This window comes from Phyllopteryx taeniolatus, chromosome 13 (genome assembly GCF_024500385.1).
Source record: "Phyllopteryx taeniolatus isolate TA_2022b chromosome 13, UOR_Ptae_1.2, whole genome shotgun sequence".
In the NCBI taxonomy this organism is placed as follows: domain Eukaryota; kingdom Metazoa; phylum Chordata; class Actinopteri; order Syngnathiformes; family Syngnathidae; genus Phyllopteryx; species Phyllopteryx taeniolatus.
In genome coordinates, this window is record NC_084514.1 from 12162113 (window position 1) to 12183063 (window position 20951).

Sequence of the window (20951 nt, forward strand, 5' to 3'; positions counted from 1 at the left end):
TCCTCCAGCAAGACAAAAGACCCAAAGCACACATCCAAAAGCACACAGGAATGGTTGAAAAGGAAAAAAAATCGACTGTTTAAAAAAAGCCAGCACTGAGTCCTGATTTCAATCCAATTGAAAATCTTTGGGGGGAGCTGAGCCGGCACCGGCACATCGAGGAAGGTTTATTGGTTGAGCTTTGTAGCTGTGGCAGGTTAAAAAATAAAAATAAAAATCCATCCCATTTTCTTTTCCGCCTGTGCTCATCGGGTGAGCTACAGCCTATCCCAGCTGATTTTGGGCCATAGGCAGTGTACACATGGATCATCAATTGAATCTTGCATTCTTAACGAATCTTTTTAAAGAACCGATTCAAATGATTCGGTACACTCAAAAGAACTGCTGTGCCCATCACTATGCCGGACAGGGAGGTTTGATCGGTGTGGTATTCTTAACAATCAGTCTTGTATTTCTTTTCTGTTCACTGTCTTTAAAACAGTACACAGAGCAACAGTAGCCATTCAAACATGATGTCAAATGAAATGTGGCTCCACAAACTATTGTTACGGGGGGGCTGAATAAAGATGATTTTTATTTGTTCAAAATTTTGAAAACTGTGTTATTTCCGTTCCACTTTGCAATTATGTGCAACTTTGTATTGGTCGAGCACATAAAATCAGTTTTTCTTTCATGGGACTTAAACCCCCCCTTTTGGGTTTTCACTTTCATGTGGCTTTGCTTTCTTATTAAAAGAGAAGCATTGTTGTTGGTTTTTTTTAGTGTGTGTATTATAAATACTGGTCAGTAAGGTTTAAAAATATTTTCAATGGTCAAAAAATAAATGAGCAGCAACCTTTTTAGGTTCTGCCAAAAAGAAACAGTGATGATAATTAAGTTTCTATTCATTCATATTCTGAACATTTTCAGGTTACCAAAAAACATCATTTGTAAAAAAAAAAATAATCATCATAATAAAAAATTGTTAAAAGATGCACTCATCATTTCTGCCCTAACATATCGTGAACATAAAAAGTCAAGTTAAGCTGGTTCAGTGGTAGTTTCGTGAAATGAGACAAGACGATTCTTCATTGTTATGGGGGGGAGGGTATTTCTCAGGGCACTCCCACATTTCCAAAACACACGTCAGGATAAATGAAGACTAAATTGTCCATAGGTGCGAATGTGAGTAAATAGTTTTTTGTCCATATGTTCCCTGCGATTGGCTGGCATCCGGTCAAGGGCGTCCCCAGCATCTCGCTCAGTCAGCTGGGAAAGGCTCCAGCTTACCACGAACCCAAATGAGTGTAAAAGAAAAAGAAAATGGATGTTGGAATAATATAACAAAAAGTGTGCTTGTATACCCTAAAACTAACATCTGCCTGGCAAAATAAACTCCTTTATTGCCGGAATGTTCTGCATGTGTCCAATTTTGAGGGCGTCTCAAGTGTAAAACCCCCTTTAGGCTTCCCCATAGATGTGCAGTATGCTTAAGATGTGCACGAGATGGAACTGTGCAATAGTTTTTTTGGCTTATTGTCTTAATTAAAGCTATAGTTACAAATTACCTTAAAGCATTTCTTTATTGTAATTTGATTTTTTTCATAGCATAAATCGGACATTTATAGTAGAGGATAGTGTAGACTTGGTTTATCCAATGTACAAAACACTTCTGCCGGCATGCTGTACTGCCTGTGGAACGCGTATTGATTAATGACTGCTGTTATTGTTTCATCGTCAAAAGGTTCAGCGGTCCTTTCCAGAATTCTATTTCCCAAAAGATTGGTGACATCCCTTACTTTAAAACCCATCCATTCTCCACAGCACTTCTGTTCAGCCAGCCACAACCATTCACCCTTACATTTGCAGTGCCATTGAGTGGTAACTGAATTCACAAGGAAAATGAACCATGATAGTATCAGTGACCTATACTTCAAAAGTATTCAGTAAGTAATAAAGCCAAAGGTACGGTAACAATTGCGTTATTCAAGGCCTTGATGTTTTAATACAATGTAACATTAATCAAAGATTAGAGCAGGGGTCATCAACAGACACAAGAACATGGAAACAGGGAACACAAAGGCCGAAGCCCGGATTTGAACCCATGACCTCAGAACTCTGGATGTGCTAACCATTTTAACCTAACCCTTTAAATTTACCCTTGCGGACACATTTCCAAGGCTCTTAACAGTAAAAAATTATTTCTCAGGCTTTTATGCTTTCAAAACGTGTTCCCATTTTGAAAAACAAAAAATGCTAAGTTAGCTATATTTACTGAAGAACAGCTGTTCCTTTTCACGTGCTTTTTAGGTGCATTTTAGCCAACATGTTACTGAGTCATTTCCTTCTGGTCATCACCATAGGGGTCTGATAAATGGTTACACATTGTGCTTTCAGTGGAATGCTGGACTGCGATCTTTTTCATTTTCGATTGCAGTGCTCATTGGGACCGTAATTGCTGTATTTGGATACTAATCCGTAGACCTGTGGTGTTACAATAGTGTTACAATATTGTCCAAGCTATACAGACATGAGTATGCTCATCAAATCAGTAGAATTCAAACAAGGTGTAGAATATCTCAATCATTTGTGGAAAGCAGATACACCTGAAAATGTATTGGAAGGCACGGTGACAAAGTCAAAGGAATGCATTCGCACACAGGGTGTCTGAGAATGAAAGGTTCAATCACTTTATTTCGTGTTCATCGTAACAGTTTTAAGGAACTGTTTCAAAACACAACAAATCATGAACACAAAATGGTGACAGAATTCTTGGCTGAAAACACAAAAGCAAACTGAGGACGGTGGTCAGTGGTTCTACTTCTGGATGGGCATCAGGTCATCAATACCCTCTTCCATCTCAAGCCTCTTCTCCATCTCCACGAGCACCTTTATGCCGTCCACGACCACTTGCACCAGCTGCACCTCAGAGAAGCCCATTCTGTCAGCATTGGAGATGTCAAAGACTCCACTATCTGCCGCAGTGTCCACCCCCACTGAAGAACAAATAACATTTCAAGGCCTGACTTGAAGGCAAATCAGATTTGAACCAAAGAAAGCTGTATACCAGTTCCACGGTTCTCAAGCCTCAGCCTTTTAAGAACATCCTCAAACTCAGGGCGTTTGCTCATGTTGGGCAGCTTCACATGCACACCAGCACGCAGACCAGTGCCCAGGTTGGATGGGCAAGTCAAGATGTAGCCTAAGTGGTCATTCCGCATGAATTCAAACTCTTTCTCCTTGAGCTTGGACTCGACCTAAAAAGAACCAGTGCTATGAGATCAGAGTCAACATCTGTGTCATGGATTTGTTTGATTTTATTGAACATACCTCTTGAATTCCACTGCAGAAGCGAGTCAACGCTGCCTTCATGTTGCCACCTTTCTCAATGGAGATCACTTTTAGATGCTCCTCTTCATTCACCCACACCAAGAATGTACTCCCATCATTGTGCCTTTCAAGAGAAGACATGAATTTGACTTTTGTTTTCATGTATCGAAAACATTGGGAGGCAGTCGTTTCTCACCAGACACCTCTGCCATCAGGCCAATCACGGGCCATCCCTGAGGACAGTAGCAGAGGACACACTGGCTTCTCAAACAGCAAGTGGTCGTCTATCATCTGCTGCTGCTCAGCTTCTGAAAGGCTCTTCAATGACAAGTATTTCCCATTCAGATCTCCAGTTAGTGATCCCAAAACTGCAGAAAAGGAACATTTACACACCCAAGATTGCACAAGTTCCACATTTCTGTGAGAGATATTTCTATTGTGTCAAGCAGCCCAAAACCATTACCTTCGATGGAGAGCTGCTCGAGAAAACGTCTTTCTCCACGGGTGCAATGTGGCGGCAAGCGGAAGCCGCGAATGTTGCGACCCGCTCGGACACGAGAAATCAGAACATAGTTGGGGTCAAGGTCGTCACCCCCCTTGGGGGCAAAACAAGAATTACAGTACAAATCCTTACACAATGTGTCTTTATGATTAAGAAAGAACTCTGCTTTACCACGAGGCTGTCAGGGTTGAATTCACTCTTATGCATGTCTGTTGGTTTATAACCTCCATGTTTATCCTCAATGACAAGGTCCAGCAGCTCTTTGAAGACCTCATACGACTCCTCATCGCCAGCCACACAGCCCAGAGACATAGTAAATGGGGTACCTGCACACATCAACAGTGGAATGGATAGACCAGATGGTGAAATCCTCACCAAATCGGACCGGACTGTAACATGAAGTCTCAGAATGAACAATTACTTTGTACCTGGATTATCCACGCCTGGCTGGATGATGCGGTCAATGGTGAAGCCATAAGGGGTTTTGCGCTCACTCAGTGTTTTATACAGATCCAGTGTTAAAAACTTGGCCATGTAGTTGTTGTGCATAGTGAGATCTGGAAAGTCGTTCTCAGGTGAAAGCTTCCTCATCTTAAGTTTACCAGGCATCAGGGAGTTGATGGAGCCACCCTTTTCCAGCTTCTTCTCCATATCCACCAGCAACTTGACACCATCAACCACAATCTGGACAAGCTGCACTTCTGAGAAGCCGAGTCGGTCGGCATTTGATATGTCAAAGATTCCATCTACAGCAGCTGTGTCCACGCCACCTGAGAGAAAAAAGAAATCAGCGTACTCCAGGGAATCAAGCAGACACAGGATGCCTCGCAACCAAAGGAGGATGCATGTACCGGTTCCACGTTTTTGGAGCCTCAGCTTCTTAAGAACCTCCTCGAACTTGGGGTGGTTGCTCATGTTTGGAAGTTTTACGTGTACACCAGCACGCAGACCAGTACCCAGGTTGGAGGGGCAAGTCAGGATGTAGCCGAGATGCTCATTCCACATGAAGGCCTCACCTTTCTCCTTAATCACATCCTCGAGCTGAACAAGACCAAGTAAGGTCATCACAGGATTATGCATTATCCCCGATATTTAACCAACAATTAATGTTTATCAACAAACCTCTTTGAGTCCAGTGCAAAAGCGACTGAACACGTTCTTCATGTTGCCACCCTTCTCCATTGAAATCACTCGCAGATGGTCTTCCTCGTTCACCCACACCAGGAATGTTTTGTTGTCATTGTGCCTTTTAAAGGAATAACATTAATGGTTTATCTTCCTAAATCTTATCCAAATTTAGGACATAAACTCTTACCAGATGCCTCTGCCATCAGGCCAGTCACGGGCCATCCCTGAGGCCACCAGTAGAGGTGACACTGGCTTGTCAAACAGGAAGTGGTCATCGATTAGCTGCTGCTGTTCATCCTCTGTCATACTTTTCAAGGCATAATATGTCCCCTTAAGGTCTCCAGATAGTGTATCTAGAGCTGCAGGCAGAGCACCAAGCAAGATCAAATTATTTAGTTCTGTCCCCTGCAGTTACTAAATGGCACAATCTGGCTTCTTCATAAGGCCTGGGGCTTACCTCCAATGCAAAGCTTCTCCAAAGCACGCCTTTCTCCACGACTGCACAGTGGCGGCAAGCAGAAACCACAGATGCTGCGGCCTGTTCGGACTCGGCAGCTCAGAACGTACTTCGAGTCCAGGTCGTCGCCCCCCTTGGAAGGCAGAGCAGACATTAGGTTTTTCGGCCATACCAATCAAATATTAGTCTTAAAATGGTCCTGGTAAAATGCTGCTTTACCCTCAGGTGATCTGGGTCCAGGTCAGTCTTGTGCATATCTCTTGATTTGTATCCTCCATGTCTTTCCTGAATCACAAGGTCCATCAAGTCTTTGAAGACATGGTATGACTCCTCATCTCCAGCCACACAGCCCACAGTCATGATATAGGGGTGACCTACACACATTAGGCACAGGGAGAGAACAGACAAAATGCAGAATTGAAATAAAGTGTGGAATTGACTCAAAGCAAGGTACTGTACCTGGATTATCTACACCTGTCTGAATAACATCATCTATGGTAAAGCCGTTAGGGGTGCAACGCTGCCTCAGCGTCTTGTACATTTCCAGGCTTAAGGACTTTGCAATGTGGTTGTTGTGCTGACTGAGATCTGGGAACTCTTCCTCAGCAGAGAACACATTAAGCTGAAGGTCAGCTGGCATTAGGTCATCAATGGGCTCTTCCTTCTCTAGCCTTTTCTCCATCTCTACTAGCAGCTTGACGCCAACGACCACCATCTGGACTAGCTGCACCTCAGAGAAACCCAGCCTGTCGGCATTGGAAATGTCAAAAACCCCGTCCACAGCATCTGTGTCCACGCCACCTGATGAATGGAAGTGATTAAATTTACTTCAAACAATTCTCTACAAGTAAGATAACTTTGACCAAAGGTTTGCATGTACCAGTTCCACGTTTCTGGAGCCTCAGCCTCCTAAGAACTTCCTCAAACTCAGGGTGCTTGCTCATGTTTGGTAGCTTCACATGCACACCGGCACGTAGACCAGTGCCTAGATTGGAGGGGCAAGTCAGGATGTAGCCAAGGTGTTCATTCCACATGAATGCTTCGCCTTTCTGCTTAATCGAGGACTCAATCTAAAACAGATGGTAATCAGGTCATCACAAGACAAAATTGATCAAACATCTTTCTCTTGGATTTCTCAAAACCTCTTTGAGTCCGCAGCAGAAGCGAGTGAACACTTCCTTCATGTTGCTGTCTTTCTGCATGGAGATCACTCGCAGATGGTCCTCCTCGTTCACCCACACTAAGAATGTCTTGTTTTCATTGTGCCTTGAAAGAAAGCATGAATGTTATATGTATTCTCAGGTGAAATGCACCCACAAAGGCCAGCTATGTAGCGTCTTACCAGATGCCTCTACCGTCAGGCCAGTCACGGGCCATCCCTGAAGCCAGCAGCAGAGGGGACACTGGCTTGTCGAACAGCAAGTGGTCATCAATCAGCTGCTGCTGCTCTTCCTCGGTCATGTTCTTCAAGGCGTAATATTTTCCCTGTAGGTCTCCACTCAGTGAGTCCAGGGCTAAATTTTGAAAACTCAATGTTAGTGTTCAGTGATACGATATACAACCTGCAGCCACTTGAACCTCACAATTATCTGCACTTTTACCTTCAACAGAGAGCTTCTCAATGGCACGTCTCTCTCCACGACTGCACAGTGGCGGCAAACAGAAACCACGGATGCTCCGGCCTGTTCTGACTCGGGAGCTCAGAACATATTCTGGGTCTAGGTCATCACCCCCCTGAAGCATACGCAATACAGCAAATTGGTTTCTCTGCAGTACAAATGTTGTGGCCAAGTCATTGTGAAATGCTGCTACACCTTCAGATTATCTGGGTTGAGATCAGTCTTGTGATTGTCTTTGGCTTTGTAACCTCTATGTCTGTCTTCAATCACAAGGTCCAGCAGCTCTCTGAAGACGTCATAAGACTCCTCATCTCCAGCCACACAGCCTACTGTCATGATGAAGGGATGACCTGCAAATATATAGTATTAGTCAATCCCCAAATCAAAGTCCAAATAATGACCAATTCTCAGGGTGAGTTAGTGTACCTGGATTATCCACGCCTGTCTGGATGACATCATCAATGCTGAAGCCATTGGGAGTTGTGCGATCCTTCAGCTTCTTATACATCTCCAAAGTTAATATTTTGGCCATGTGGTTGTTGTGCTTACTGACATCTGGGAACTCGTCCTGAGCTGTCAAACCCTTCAGCTCAATGTTGCTGGGCATTAGGTCGTCAATGGACTCATCCATTTGCAGCCTCTTTTCCATCTCTACCAGCACCCTGATCCCATCGACCACCATCTGGACCAGTTTCACCTCAGAGTAACCCAGTCTGTCAATGTTGGAGATGTCAAAGACTCCATCCACAACAGCTGTGTCCCCACCACCTGATACAAATATAAGATCTCTTTGTGAACTTCAGCATTTTAAGGTTTAGTTTTGAAATAAACTACATCACTTGGAGCAGATTTACCTGTACCTATTCCCCGTTTTTGCAGCCTCAGTCTCCTAAGAACCTCATCAAACTCTGGGTGCTTGCTCAAGTTTGGCAGCTTCACATGAACACTGGCACGCAGACCAGTTCCCAGGTTGGATGGACAAGTCAGAATGTAGCCAAGGTGCTCATTCCACATAAATACATGACCTTTCTTCTTGAACAAGGACTCCATCTAAATATGATCAGATCATTAAAATAACCATGTGTTAAACATCAGATCCTCAAAATCAACTAAAGGGGATAAAATATTCAATGAATAAACTATAAACCTCTGCAAGTCCATCACAGAAGCGAGTGAACACTTCCTTCATGTTGCCTCCTTTTTGCATTGAGATCACCCTCAGATGGTCCTTCTCATTCACCCACACCAGGAATGTCTTGTATTCATTATGCCTTTGAATGAAAATATAATGTAAATTCCAAATGTCCTAACTGTTCCAGATTAATTGCCAGCGTGTCTCACCATATGCCCCTGCTGTCGGGCCAATCACGGGCCATCCCTGAGGCCAGGAGCAGAGGGGACACTGGCTTTTCAAACAAGAAGTGGTCATAAATCATCTGTTGCTGCTCAGCTTCCGTCATGTCCTTTAATGCATAGTATTTCCCCTTTAGGTCTCCAGTCAGTGATTCCAGAACTGCAAGAGCAACAGAGGATAATGTTCACATTTCCATACCAGTAAAGACTTGAAGCTTTCTCGCGCTCTCATACAGTGCAGATTCTTTTTTTGCTCACTCTGCTTGCTTCGCATCTGTTTACATTTTTTCTTGCTGATAAGCTTGCTTTTCTCAAAAAATTAGAAGCAGCGACTCCTGGATATTTTTAAACCTGTGGACTGTACTTTTTTGTAGATAGTCAGTTGTTGCCATATTCCACTATTTTCTGATACACTCTCACCTTTATGTGAGCATGGCCTGCTATGTAGCACAAGCCTGCTATTAGCAACAAGACCAGCTATCAAGATGCCTCCCTTTTCCACTGAGGACTATCACTGCCTGCTGCAGAGGATGTCAATCCTGGAAACAAGTCCACCATCTTGAAGAGTATGTAGATGTAAATGGACAGTCAGGGAATTAAACCACTACTTGTCTCAAAATTGTGAGCAGAAGTGTGCTAACAGACAGCCAATTAGCTCAACAAAAAGGACGGATGATCAGATGATGATCATCTAAAAGGGAGGACATAACACCAGCAGATTACAAAGGAATCCGGCTGGCCTGCGTTGCGGGCTGCTTCAACCCCGACTGAGGGGTCGTGGAAGGTCGCTACAGTGAAGGGCAAGAAAAAAAGGACGCGAGTCAATGCAAAACATTGACATCAGACTTACAAATAGATTTGAGCCACTTTTAGAAGACCCTGGCAAAGAATGCTCATCCCCCACCACCCCTGAAAGGTATGAAACTAAATCATACAAGAAAAAAATGGCACCCCAAACATTAAGTTGGTGATGGAGCTGTCAAGGATGTGAAACGTTTTTTGCAGTGAGAAGAACACCAAAGTACTGTGTTTTACCAATAACATGGTGTCTGATCTCTAAAAAAATCCAGATCACTAATCAGCACCCAACTGTTAAATCTGTCATTATACACACAGGGGCCCTGGACGTTCTCCGCAGCAGAGGTACTGAAGCGAGATTTCATTGATCTACTAACAAAAGTGCAATGTCTGTAAGCTGAGGTTTTCATAAGTAGACCTATCCCACTAGTGCGATTAGGAGATGAACGTTTCTCTAGGCTCAGTCAATTAAATTAAGTGGGTCAAAGAAGTGTGTACTACACTATCTTGAGTTTCATTGACAATATCTGCGTTACTTGGGAGCGCAAACTTACAGACGTTATTGGCTGCCAACATTTTTTATTGTGTTCGTCATTCAGTGGACCCAAAAGAAAACACTAGCCTTGTTGAGGGCAAAAAGATGCAGTTGTTCCCAAACAAATTGGAGGAACAAGAGTTAAGGCACGAGGTGCAGAGATTCATCAGTGGCATCCAAACAATCAGCGTGAATGACAGATGACCCAGCACGTTGAATCTCCCACACCCCTCCCTGCCGCATTGCACCAAAGCCCAATGCAAAACTCACTCTCTACCAGCCTAAATGCTGTTTAGGTGTGACGGACAGGATACAGACTATTCTCAATATTGAAATCCAACGCACACCACACCAAGATCTTCCTCCCATCCCCCCTCGCCTGAAACCACCATCCACTAAGATGCAAAGGAACCCTCCACCCATGAAGAATCTTATCTGCGAATATGACTGCAGAATAAGTCAGACACTTATGGAGATCAGGCATTTTTCATCTCTGTAATTACAAGGGAGAGAAAGTCATCAAAGAAATATGGGACAAAAAGAGTAGAACTACAAACTTAGTGAGGATAAAATGTGAATCTATCAAACCATAGTCTCCAGTTATCTCTACGAGACTTGCTCTTTTCAATCGGGTCACTGGGTAACAAATCAATGTTGATTAATGACATCATTACAGCCCATGATTGGGACTTTTTGTGACTAAATGAAACATAGTTAACAGAAAGTCGCTGTAATACCATTTAGGAAAAGAGGCAGTGGTATTGCTGTTATTTTTCTGTCATTTTTTTCAGTGTAAAGAAATTATACTGGGTGATTTTAGCTCTTTTTAATAGCTCTTTTTTAGTTAAAGGTGACCCAAAGGTTATTGTTTTAATAATTCATAGGCCTCCGAGATACAATAGAAAATTTATGGAGGATTTTTCAGAACTGCTGTCAGTTATTTGTACTGACAACAACTATTTTGTCATAACGGGAGATTCATGTTGGCAATAACCAGAGGTGGGTAGATGTTGTACTCAACTAAGAGTACTGTTACTTTACAATAATATGACTCAAGTAAAAAGTAGTCATCCAACTATTTACTTGAGTATGAGGAGGAAAGTACTAAATGAAAAAATACTCAAGTAAAGAGTAACTTGAGTAACTTCTGATTTTGTTTTTAAATCAGAGCATGAACATCCAATAAAATAAAAAAATAATATATGGGAGTTGACACATATCTGCCACCATTTCAATTTTAAACTGCCCAAAAACCAACAACACAGACATTGGGCCCTACAAACATTTGCTATATACTTAAATGACTGCATGAAGAAGCTGTTTGCTGAACAGACTTGAGTGATTGTGTGTGTGTGTGTGTGCGACACCATATGATAGAGCTAATATTGCCATATCACTGTCAAAACAACAACAGAAACATCTGCAACTTACCGCAAGGTGTTTTCTCAAGTTAGAAGTGGGCTGAAATGGTTTGGACAGTTACAATTTAAGAGCTGCATGACTAAGCTGATGTTTTTCAGAGTCTGGAAACTAAACACACTCACGTTGCTGTTTCCTCCTCCCTCCCCCCCAAAATTAGTCATTTTGCTTGGTTTACGAAGGCTACGTGTGCGGTCATGTGACTGCCTTGTGTCGTCTGATTGGTGCAACTGGCACCTTATACGGAAGTCAAAGATGGAGTCTAAAAATAGACGCGCACACGCAGGAATGAATAAAAGTAGCGAATGGGATGTCGATCATTGTAACGGAGTAAAAGTATCGAGCCATAGCACCCGCTGCTAGACACATTTGACCTCTCTCAACATATTAACTAGAGTCCAACTCAAGGTCACATCTTTGACCTTGTCATCTCTAAGGATGTTGAAATTCTATCAATTCACATTTAGGATATGGCTTTTTGCCCATTTTTGTGTATTCTTTGAATTACAGATTCTTCCAAAAGTTCAGCCAACCTCTATGTCTATTAAGAAAAGGTACATATAAGAGTACCGCCACTAATTCTATGGAGACCATGGCTGTGCCACAAACTGTGAATGCTGAGACAGTTGATGGACTTTTGGATAATTTCACCTGGAAAATCTCAAATGTCATGAATGCTATCGCTCTTATTAAAACTAAGACAATCTTGACCTAGAACACTGTGGGGGAGCACTATGATGGTAAAGACCTCTAAATCAAAGTGTAGGAAGGCGGAACGTAAGTGGAGAGAAACTGAACTCCAAATTGACTATGACCTCTCCAGACATCTTTCTTTATAATTTTAACTAAGAGTTAGTCAGTGCTAGAAAGCAGCTCTTTTCTGAAATCATCAGTAAGAACTTCAACAAGACTTGCACACTGTTTGCTGTGGTAGACAAGCTCCCAACCCCCCGAGATAGCTCCAGAACTCCTAACAGTAGATAAATGAAATTAACTTTTTAAACAACTGCAGCTCATTCAGAATGCTGCAGCTCGGGTTCTGACCAGAACAAAGACGTCAGAGCATTCATTCATTCATTCATCTTCCATTCCACTTATCCTCACGTGCTGGAGCCTATCCCGGTTATCTCCGGGTGATAGGCGAGGTACACCCTGAATTGGTTGCCAGCCAATCGCAGGGTATAGATACAAACAACCATTTGTACTCACATTCAAACCTACGGGAAATGTATCTTCAATTAACCTACCCTGCATGTTTTTGGGATGTGGGAGGAAACCGCAGTACCCAGAGAAAACCCACGCAGGGACGGGAGAACATGCAAACTCCACACAGGCGGGGCCGGGATTTGAAACCCGGTCCTCAGAGGCAGATGTGCTAACCAGTCGGTCACCGTGCCGCCACATCAGAGCATATTACTCCAATTCTAAAGTCTTTACAGTGGCTTCCAGTCAGCTTTAGAATAGATTTTAAAGTTCTGCTATTGGTCTAGAAATCACTGAACGGTTTGGTCCTGAATACATGAAAGAAATGCTATTGGAATATAAACCCAGTAGGGCTCTGAGATCAACAGACTTGGGTCAAATAGTGGAGCAGAGAGTCCAAAGCAAACATGATGAAGCAGCATTTAGGTATTATGCTGCACACAAATGGAATAAGTTGCCAACAGAAATGACGACAGCCCCAAGTGTGCATGTTTTTAAGTCCAGGTTAAAAACTTCTTCTTTCTCATGCTTTTTTAAGCATTTCCACTTTTAAATGATATTTCTTTCACTGTACGCTGTTTTAATTGTACCTTTATGTTTTTCTATGTTTATAAGCTGTTTTGCTTTGCTTTGCTTATGGTTGGGATCTTAGAAAGCTGTGTCATTACCTTGGATGGAGAGCTTCTCCACAGCATGTCTCTCTCCACGGCTGCAATGTGGCGGCAGGCAGAAGCCACGGATGCTGCGACCAGTGCGGACACGGGAACTCAGAACATAGTTGGGGTCAAGGTCCTCGGCTCCCTTAGGAGGCACAACAGACAATAATAGGGAACATTGTCAGTACTGTATTTGTCAATATTATCAAGGTCCTGGTGATACGCTGCTGCACCTTTAGTTTCTCTGGATTTAAGTCGGTCTTGTGCTTGTCAGTTGGTTTGTAACCTCCATGTCTATCCTGAATCACAAGGTCCATCATGTCTTTGTAGACATCATATGACTCCTCATCTCCAGCCACACATCCCATCGTCATGATAAAAGGGTCACCTGCATGCATTATCATTGTGTAATATGGTCAACAGTGGAAAGAGGGACATGCAGATTAACAACTTTACTTAATTGGCGGACAGGAACATGTTATGGTAGCTACCAGAATTGTCCACGCCTGTCTGGATGACATCATCTATGGTAAAGTCATTGGCTGTAGTTCGCTCCCTCAGTGTTTTGTACATGTCCAAGGTTAAGTACTTGGCCATGTAGTTGTTGTGCTGACTGAGATCTGGGAACTCCTCCTCAGCTGACAGCTTCTTTGGCTCAGGCTGAGGCTTTTCCTCAGGTTCTTTTGAGATTCTAAATAGAAATACATGAAAGCATGAGTCCAGAACTGGACTTCGAAGACAACTGTTATTTGGTTATACCTCTGGACGCTAGGCATGAGGTTATCAATTGGCTCTTGTATCTCCAGTCTCTTCTCCATCTCTACCAGCACCTTGACCCCATCGATAACCATCTGCACCAGCTCCACCTCAGAGAAGCCCAGTCTGTCAGCATTAGAGATGTCAAAGACTCCATCCACGGCATCAGTGTCTACTCCGCCTGTTTAACAAATGATACATTCTTATTTTAATGTCAGTGCGTAGTTTGTGTTTCCACCACTTTGACAAAACAATATTTAAAAACGTACCAGTTCCACGTTTCTGGAGTCTCAGCCGTTGAAGAACTTCCTCAAAGTCGGGGTGTTGGCTCATATTTGGAAGTTTCACATGTACACCAGCACGCAGGCCAGTACCCAGGTTGGATGGACAAGTCAGAATGTATCCAAGGTGCTCATTCCACATGAATTCTTCCCCTTTTTCTTTGAACAATGACTCCATCTTAAAAAAAAATACACCAAACCGATTAAATTAATAACAGGCATTAACATCCTTTTGACCTTGCTTTTGCTAACCACCAAATCTATTAAAAGAAAGCTAAACCTCTTTGAGTCCGGTGCAGAAGCGAGTGAACACTTCCTTCATGTTGCCGCCTTTCTGCATGGAGATAACTCGTAGATGGTCCTCCTCGTTCACCCAAACCAGGAATGTCTTGTCGTCATTGTGCCTTAAGGGGAAAAGACAGCATAATGACCGAATTTGATGCAGCTATAGGAGACATTATCATTCTCACCAGATGCCTCTGCCATCAGGCCAGTCACGGGCCATCCCTGAGGCCAGCAGCAGAGGAGACACTGGCTTGTCAAAAAGCAAGTGGTCATCAATGAGCTGCTGCTGCTCCTCGTCATTCATGTTCTTCAAGGCGTAGTATTTCCCTTGCAGGTCTCCATTTAGTGAATCCAGGGCTGCAAGAAGATTACACTCAGCCCGATAATACCTCCATCACCTGTACCTACTTTATGGACTTCCACTCCAAAAGTACTGGAAGTGAGGCCAGTTCCTTTTATTTTGCTCTCCAGTACACTGAAAAACTTTGGCTTCAACATTATAACAGTTCTGCTTTTATTTATGGGTATTTATATCCAGGTCAGATACATATAGCTTTCAAGGTAGCACCTTGCACCTTGGTTTTGGGACTGTATTGGAACAGGTGATGTGTTGTTGTTCAGATGTGAAAAGTATACAAATTTGGATTATTATTATCATGACATTGATTGTTAAGAAGAGTAATGCTTGGATTTTACCTGTAGTTCATACATACATACATTTATACTAATGTGACAGGGGGAAAAAACTGGACACATAGGAAGGTAAGGCTTGAATTTACTAAAAAGTCTATTGAGTCTCAAAATTCCCACTTTTAGACCAAGATTAACTCTTACCAAACTGATGGAAAACTAAAGGTTCAAGAAACCTCATGATCCCAAACGTACAAATTCATCTGAGAAACTGAGTGGACCTAATATGTTGTAGACTGATGTTGACATTGCCTTCTTCTAGGGTGGGCTCACTAATTTTCATTGATGTAACAAATAAAGGCCACAGAAAAAGTTTGAAGATCAGAGAAACAATGTATCAGTCAATTCTAAGATGCAACCAGATTGCTGCTTCTTCTTCCTTACGGCTTGTCCCGTTAGGGGTCGCCACAGCGTGTCATCTGTCATCCCTTTCCAAAGCCTATCACCTGCATCCTCCTCTCTAACACCAACTGCCTTCATGTCTTACCTCACTACATCCATCAACCTTCTCTTTGGTCTTCCTCTAGCTCTCTTGCCTGGGAGCTCCATCTTCTTCATCCTTATTGTCCAATATACTCAATATTTCTCCTCTGGACGTGTCCAAACCATCGAAGTCTGCTCTCTCTAACTTTGTCTCCAAAACATCGAACCTTGGCTGTCCCTCTGATGAGCATATTTCCAATTTTATCCAACCTTGTCACTCCAAGAGCGAACCTCAACATCTTCATTTCCGCCACCTCCAGCTCTGCTTCCTGTTGTCTCTTCAGTGCCACTGTCTCTAATCCGTACATCATGGCTGGCCTCACCACTGTTTTATAAACTTTGCCCTTCATCCTAGCAGAAACTCTTCTGTCACAGACCCGTTTCTTCACTTCCTTACCACACTCACCATTGCTCTGGACCGTTGACACCAAGTATTTAAAGTCCTCAGCCCTTGCTATCTTTTCTCCCTGTAGCCTCACTCTTCCCCCACCAACCCTCTCATTCATGCACATGTATTTTGTCTTACTTCGGCTAATGTGCATTCCTCTCCTTTCCGGTGCAGGCCACCACCTTTCTCTATTCCTCCACCAGCTCCCTGCTTTCACGGCAGATCACAATGTAATCTGCAAACATCATGGTCCACGGTTCCAGTCTAACCTCATCTGTCAGCCTATGCATCACCACTGCAAACAGGAAAGGGCTCAGGGCTGATCCCTGATGTAGTCCCACCTCAAACTCCTCTGTCACACCTACAGCACACCTGAACTACTGTTCTGCTGCCCTCGTACATGTCCTGTACTATTCTAACATACTTCTCTGCCACTCCAGACTTTCGCATGCAGTACTACAGTTCCTCTCTGGGTACTCTGCCATAGGCTTTCTCTAGATGAACAAAGACACAATGTAGCTCCTTCTGACCTTCTCTGTACTTTTCCATCAACATCCTCAAGGCAAATAATGCATCTGTGGTACTCTTTCGAGGCATGAAACCATACTGTTGCTCGCAAATACTCTCTTCTGTCCTGAGTCTAGCCGCCACTACTCTTTCCCATAACATCGTGTGGCTCATCAACTTTATTCCTCTAGTTACCACAGCTGTGCACATCACGATTCTTTAAAATGGGCACCAGCACACTTTTCTTCCATTCCTCACGATCTTCTCACCCGCTAGAATTCTGTCAACCAAGCTGGTCAAAAGCTCTACAGCCACCTCTCCTAGATGCTTCCATACCTCCACAGGAATGTCATCAGGACCAACTGCCTTTCCATTTTTCATCCTTTTTAATGCCTTTCTAACTTCCCCCTTAATAATTTCCACTTCCTGGTCCACCAAACTTGCCTCTTCTACTCTCCCTTGCCTCTCATTTTCCTCATTCATCAACTCCTCGAAGTATTCTTTCCATCTAGCTAGCACACTGCTGGCACCAGTCAACATATTTCCCTCTCTATCCTTAATCACCCTAACCTGCTGCACATCCTTCCCATCTCTATCCCTCTGTCTGGCCACCCTGTGTAGATCCTTTTCTCCTTTAGTGTCCAAACTGGCATACATGTCATCATATGCTTTTTTGGCCTTTGCCACCTCTACCTTTGCCCTACGTCGGATCTCAATGTATTCCTTTCTCCTCGGTCCTGTGTCCCACTTCTTCTTAGCTAACCTCTTTCCTTGTATGATTTCCTGTACTTTGAAGTTCATGCAACCAGATTGCTATTATTGGGAAATCCATTGTGTAGCAAGATAATAACAAAAAGCAAGCCCAGATTTAAAGCCCATAGCATTACATTTCACCTGCATAACCCCCAAAATAATCAAAGAGGTTGTGATGACAGCCTGGAAAATCATTACAAAGAAAAATCCTAGTTTGGTCGTGTCTATTTGGTCAGACTTGATGCAGTTATTTAAGTCTTAGTTTAATCTATTTTCATCATGTTCCTCGTACAAATATTTCTGGCGTCAAAGATGTGTATCAAATCCATATTCACATGTCTGGAAAGCAAACTTGTGTCTGGTCACTACCTTCAAGTGTGATCCTCTCCACAGCACGTCGCTCTCCCCGGCTGCAGTGTGGTGGCAAGCAATAACCCCGAATGCTTCGGCCTGTTCGTACGCGGGCGCTCAGAACATAGTTGGGGTCGAGGTCGTCGCCCCCCTCGGGAGGCAGAGAAAATATTTACAATAAAACGTCAACATTTTTTTCAATCAAGCTCCAGGAGAATTTTTAATTTGTACATTCAGGTGTTCTGGGTCGAGGTCAGTCTTGTGGATGTCTGATGGTCTGTAACCTCCATGTCTTTCCTGAATCACAAGGTCCATCAAGTCTTTGAAGACTTCGTATGACTCCTCATCGCCAGCCACGCAGCCCACAGTCATGATAAAGGGATGACCTACACTCGTCAGTGATATAGCAGCCAGTCAACAACAATGCAAAAACCCTCACCAGGTTGCAGTCTGACATGACTTTGACCAGAGTGGATCAAATTGCACCTGGATTATCCACTCCTGTCTGAATGACATCGTCGATGGTGAAGCCATTGGGGGTACATTTCTCCCTCAGTTTGCTGTACATGTCCACAGTTAACAACTTGGCCATGTGGTTGTTGTGCTCACTCAGATTGGGAAAGTCATCTTGCACTGACCGCTCCCTCAGCTGAAGGTTGGCCATTTCATCAGAGCTAGACAAATTAAATTGAGTGAGTCCAAAACCAGTTGGATTAAGGTAGCTCCAACAAAAACTGACCGAAACTTGAAAATTGACATACGAGAACTTCACATCGATCACAAGCGCTTTTTCGATTTTGTGATATTGTTTGAGTAAATGCCCCAGGTTTCTGCCTATGCATTAGTCGATGCACGATATCACTAAAAGCCAAAACAGCAAATCTCTTATCCAACCATCTGCGAGCTGTTAAGACAAAAGGGGCTGAAAGCAGCAATTCACAGAATGCTGAAATTTCTCCCAGCGAATCTATTAGGGTTTTATTTAAAATTATTTTTATTTTATGTATTTTTATTTATTTAACATTTCAATAAGTACTATTAAGGTTCAAAGTAGGCTCAATAATTTCCGGTAGGAATTTTCCACCTATAACTTCTCCACTTAAAACTGAATTGGATGTTTTTGCCAAATATGTTGCTCTCTAGTTGAGATGACATTTTTGAACGCCAGGTTGGGTGATGACTTTGAAAGAGCAGGAATCTACCATTTGCTTTCATACATAGGCCTATGGCAGGGGAAATTAGTACTTTGGAAGCATGTGGTGAATCTGCTATAGATTGCGGATAGAACGCTCGAGACATCAACCAAATAATTTCGCCATATTACAGCTGAATAAGTGAGTAATTCTTGAACATTTGGTCCAACTTACACTTGTTCCATAGTGTCTGACATGTGTGCGTCTTCTCTTCACAGATCCAGCACTAATAATACGCGAAAAGCTGCTCAGTTTTCGGCGATATGAAGAAGACCGCAGTGCCGAACGTTTCGAAAAAGCACATTCATACGCGCGTGTGCCAACCTATATAGCCACATCGTCAGCACTACGAAGTGAACAATAAGCGCGACGCGCCACGACGCGCGCGACCGCTCAAAGACGTCGTGCGGTCGACGTTTGCTTTGGTCGAGAACTCGTTGCAACAAAGCTGTCATTTTCGTATGGGTGACAGGAGGAGCTTGAAGTCTTTTGAAAAAACCCATGATACAGCACACACTCAACTTGGCTTTGGGACAGTCTAATGCGTAATATCGCCAAGTCCGAAGCGCTGCGCACGTCATTCTTTGATAATAATAAAACAAAACAAAACAAAAAAAGTTTCATTGTTGCCTCTAACGCCGCCTGGAATTTGTGTTACTGAGTCCTGATTTCAAACCAATTGAAAATCTTTGAGGGGCGCTGAAATCTGCCACTGGGGGAAAAAACTCTGCAAATGTTCAAGAGCTTGTACAACTTGCAAAGGAGGAGTGGGAGAAAATACCACCTGAGATAGAAGTGCAAAAAGCTGACAGATGGATACAAGAAATGTTTGGAGGCTGTCATTGCTGCCAAAGGGTGTGCAACCAAATATGAGGGAGGGCTGTTAATATTGCTGCACGTGCTGTTTTCTGTTTTTTTGTTTTTTTCTTGGAAGTAAAAAAAAAATCTCTGTCAAATTACTTTGGACCTCCAATTAAAAGATTGTTTGGAATATTTCCATTGATTTCTGAAGCTATTTTACACAGGTTATGCAAAAAAAAAAATGAAGGGGTGTCAGTGATGGCGACCAGGATAGATGGAAAAAGTATGTGTGTGTGTCTCCTCTTAAAGGCCAAAGTCAATAAGATTCTTTTGACTATTTCATATTTTGGACTACTACAAAGATTTGATCAACGGTTAACATAGTTACAATCATGATCAATTGGATTGATACTGTTTTATGCCACCACCATCCGGTAAGACGCAATCATTTAACCTTTCTAAACTAGTTCCTCTTCGGCCTCATCTTCAAATTCGCCCTCCTCCTCTGCAGTGGCTTCTTGGTACTGTTGGTACTCTGACACAAGGTCATTCATGTTGCCTCAACAAAACAAAAAAAAAGTTTGAACTCATGACACTAATGAATAAGTCTGCATAACGTTCAGTGAGGAAGTGCCTCTCTCTCCAATGTGTAGTTTATAACAATAAAATCGTAGCGTCAACTGCAACATTAAACTTCATAATCCTTAGTAGTGTTGGTTTTATAGTCATTTCCTTTAGTGCGTGTCTAAATTCCTGTCACTCTCCATGGTGCCGCCAGGCCCAGGTTGAGCATTCAAACGGCCTCGGTTTTTTTCTCTTTGGCCCCTGAGACAGTTGTGTTTGCCCTCCACTAATTCCGCTTAGCAAAAGGTATCACGGGCAAATGTCCCCTTTATTAGTTGGTGCCAGGTTAAAAAAATATATATTTTTTTTAAATCCACCGCAATTTCTTTTGCGCCTGTCCTCATAGGGTGAGCTACAGCCTAGCCCAGCTGACTTTGGGCCATAGGCAGTGTACACCTGGACCAAAGCTTTGCCCTGGACTACCAGCCAGGGCACATATAAACAAACAACCATTTGCACTCACACGAACAACTTAAGAGTCTTCAATTAACCCAACATGCATGTTTTGGGAATGTAGGAGGAAGCCGGACTACATGGAGAAAACCCATGCAAGTGTCGGACAACATGCAAACTCCACACAGGAAAGCGCGAGCCGAGATTCGAACCCAGGAGCTCTACCACGTCACTGTGCTGCTAGAATTTAAAAAAAAATTATTCCCCCCAAATGGTTTCCATCATTGCCCTTGGAAGAAAAATCTCATTAGTTATTCAACATATCCATGCATGAGGACTCAAGCACATCTCTTCCAATTGCACTGGATCAAAGGAAGCGTACGCTGCTTAAGTGCAGCACAGAGTAATCTCGCCTTTCAGTGACAAATATGCCCGACCGAGTCTTGTCCATATTGTCCAGTGTGCTA

General features: G+C 43.0%; 1 protein-coding gene across 1 annotated transcript; it reads right to left on the reverse strand.

Moving 5' to 3' along the window:
* Positions 1–2645: 2645 nt before the first annotated feature.
* LOC133487801 (creatine kinase, flagellar-like) lies at positions 2646–19066 on the reverse strand. The gene is given in 33 exon segments (XM_061794941.1): positions 2646–2975; positions 3047–3236; positions 3310–3433; positions 3506–3677; positions 3773–3911; positions 3914–4137; positions 4240–4581; positions 4663–4852; positions 4934–5057; positions 5127–5298; positions 5397–5594; positions 5597–5770; positions 5856–6197; positions 6277–6466; positions 6539–6662; positions 6739–6910; positions 6998–7130; positions 7211–7365; positions 7442–7783; positions 7876–8065; positions 8163–8286; positions 8357–8528; positions 12992–13160; positions 13162–13367; positions 13471–13670; positions 13739–13916; positions 14005–14194; positions 14297–14420; positions 14487–14658; positions 17492–17624; positions 17705–17859; positions 17960–18147; positions 18841–19066. Coding segments are annotated over 33 exon segments (5910 nt in total). The 5' UTR covers positions 18864–19066; the 3' UTR covers positions 2646–2796.
* Positions 19067–20951: the final 1885 nt, after the last annotated feature.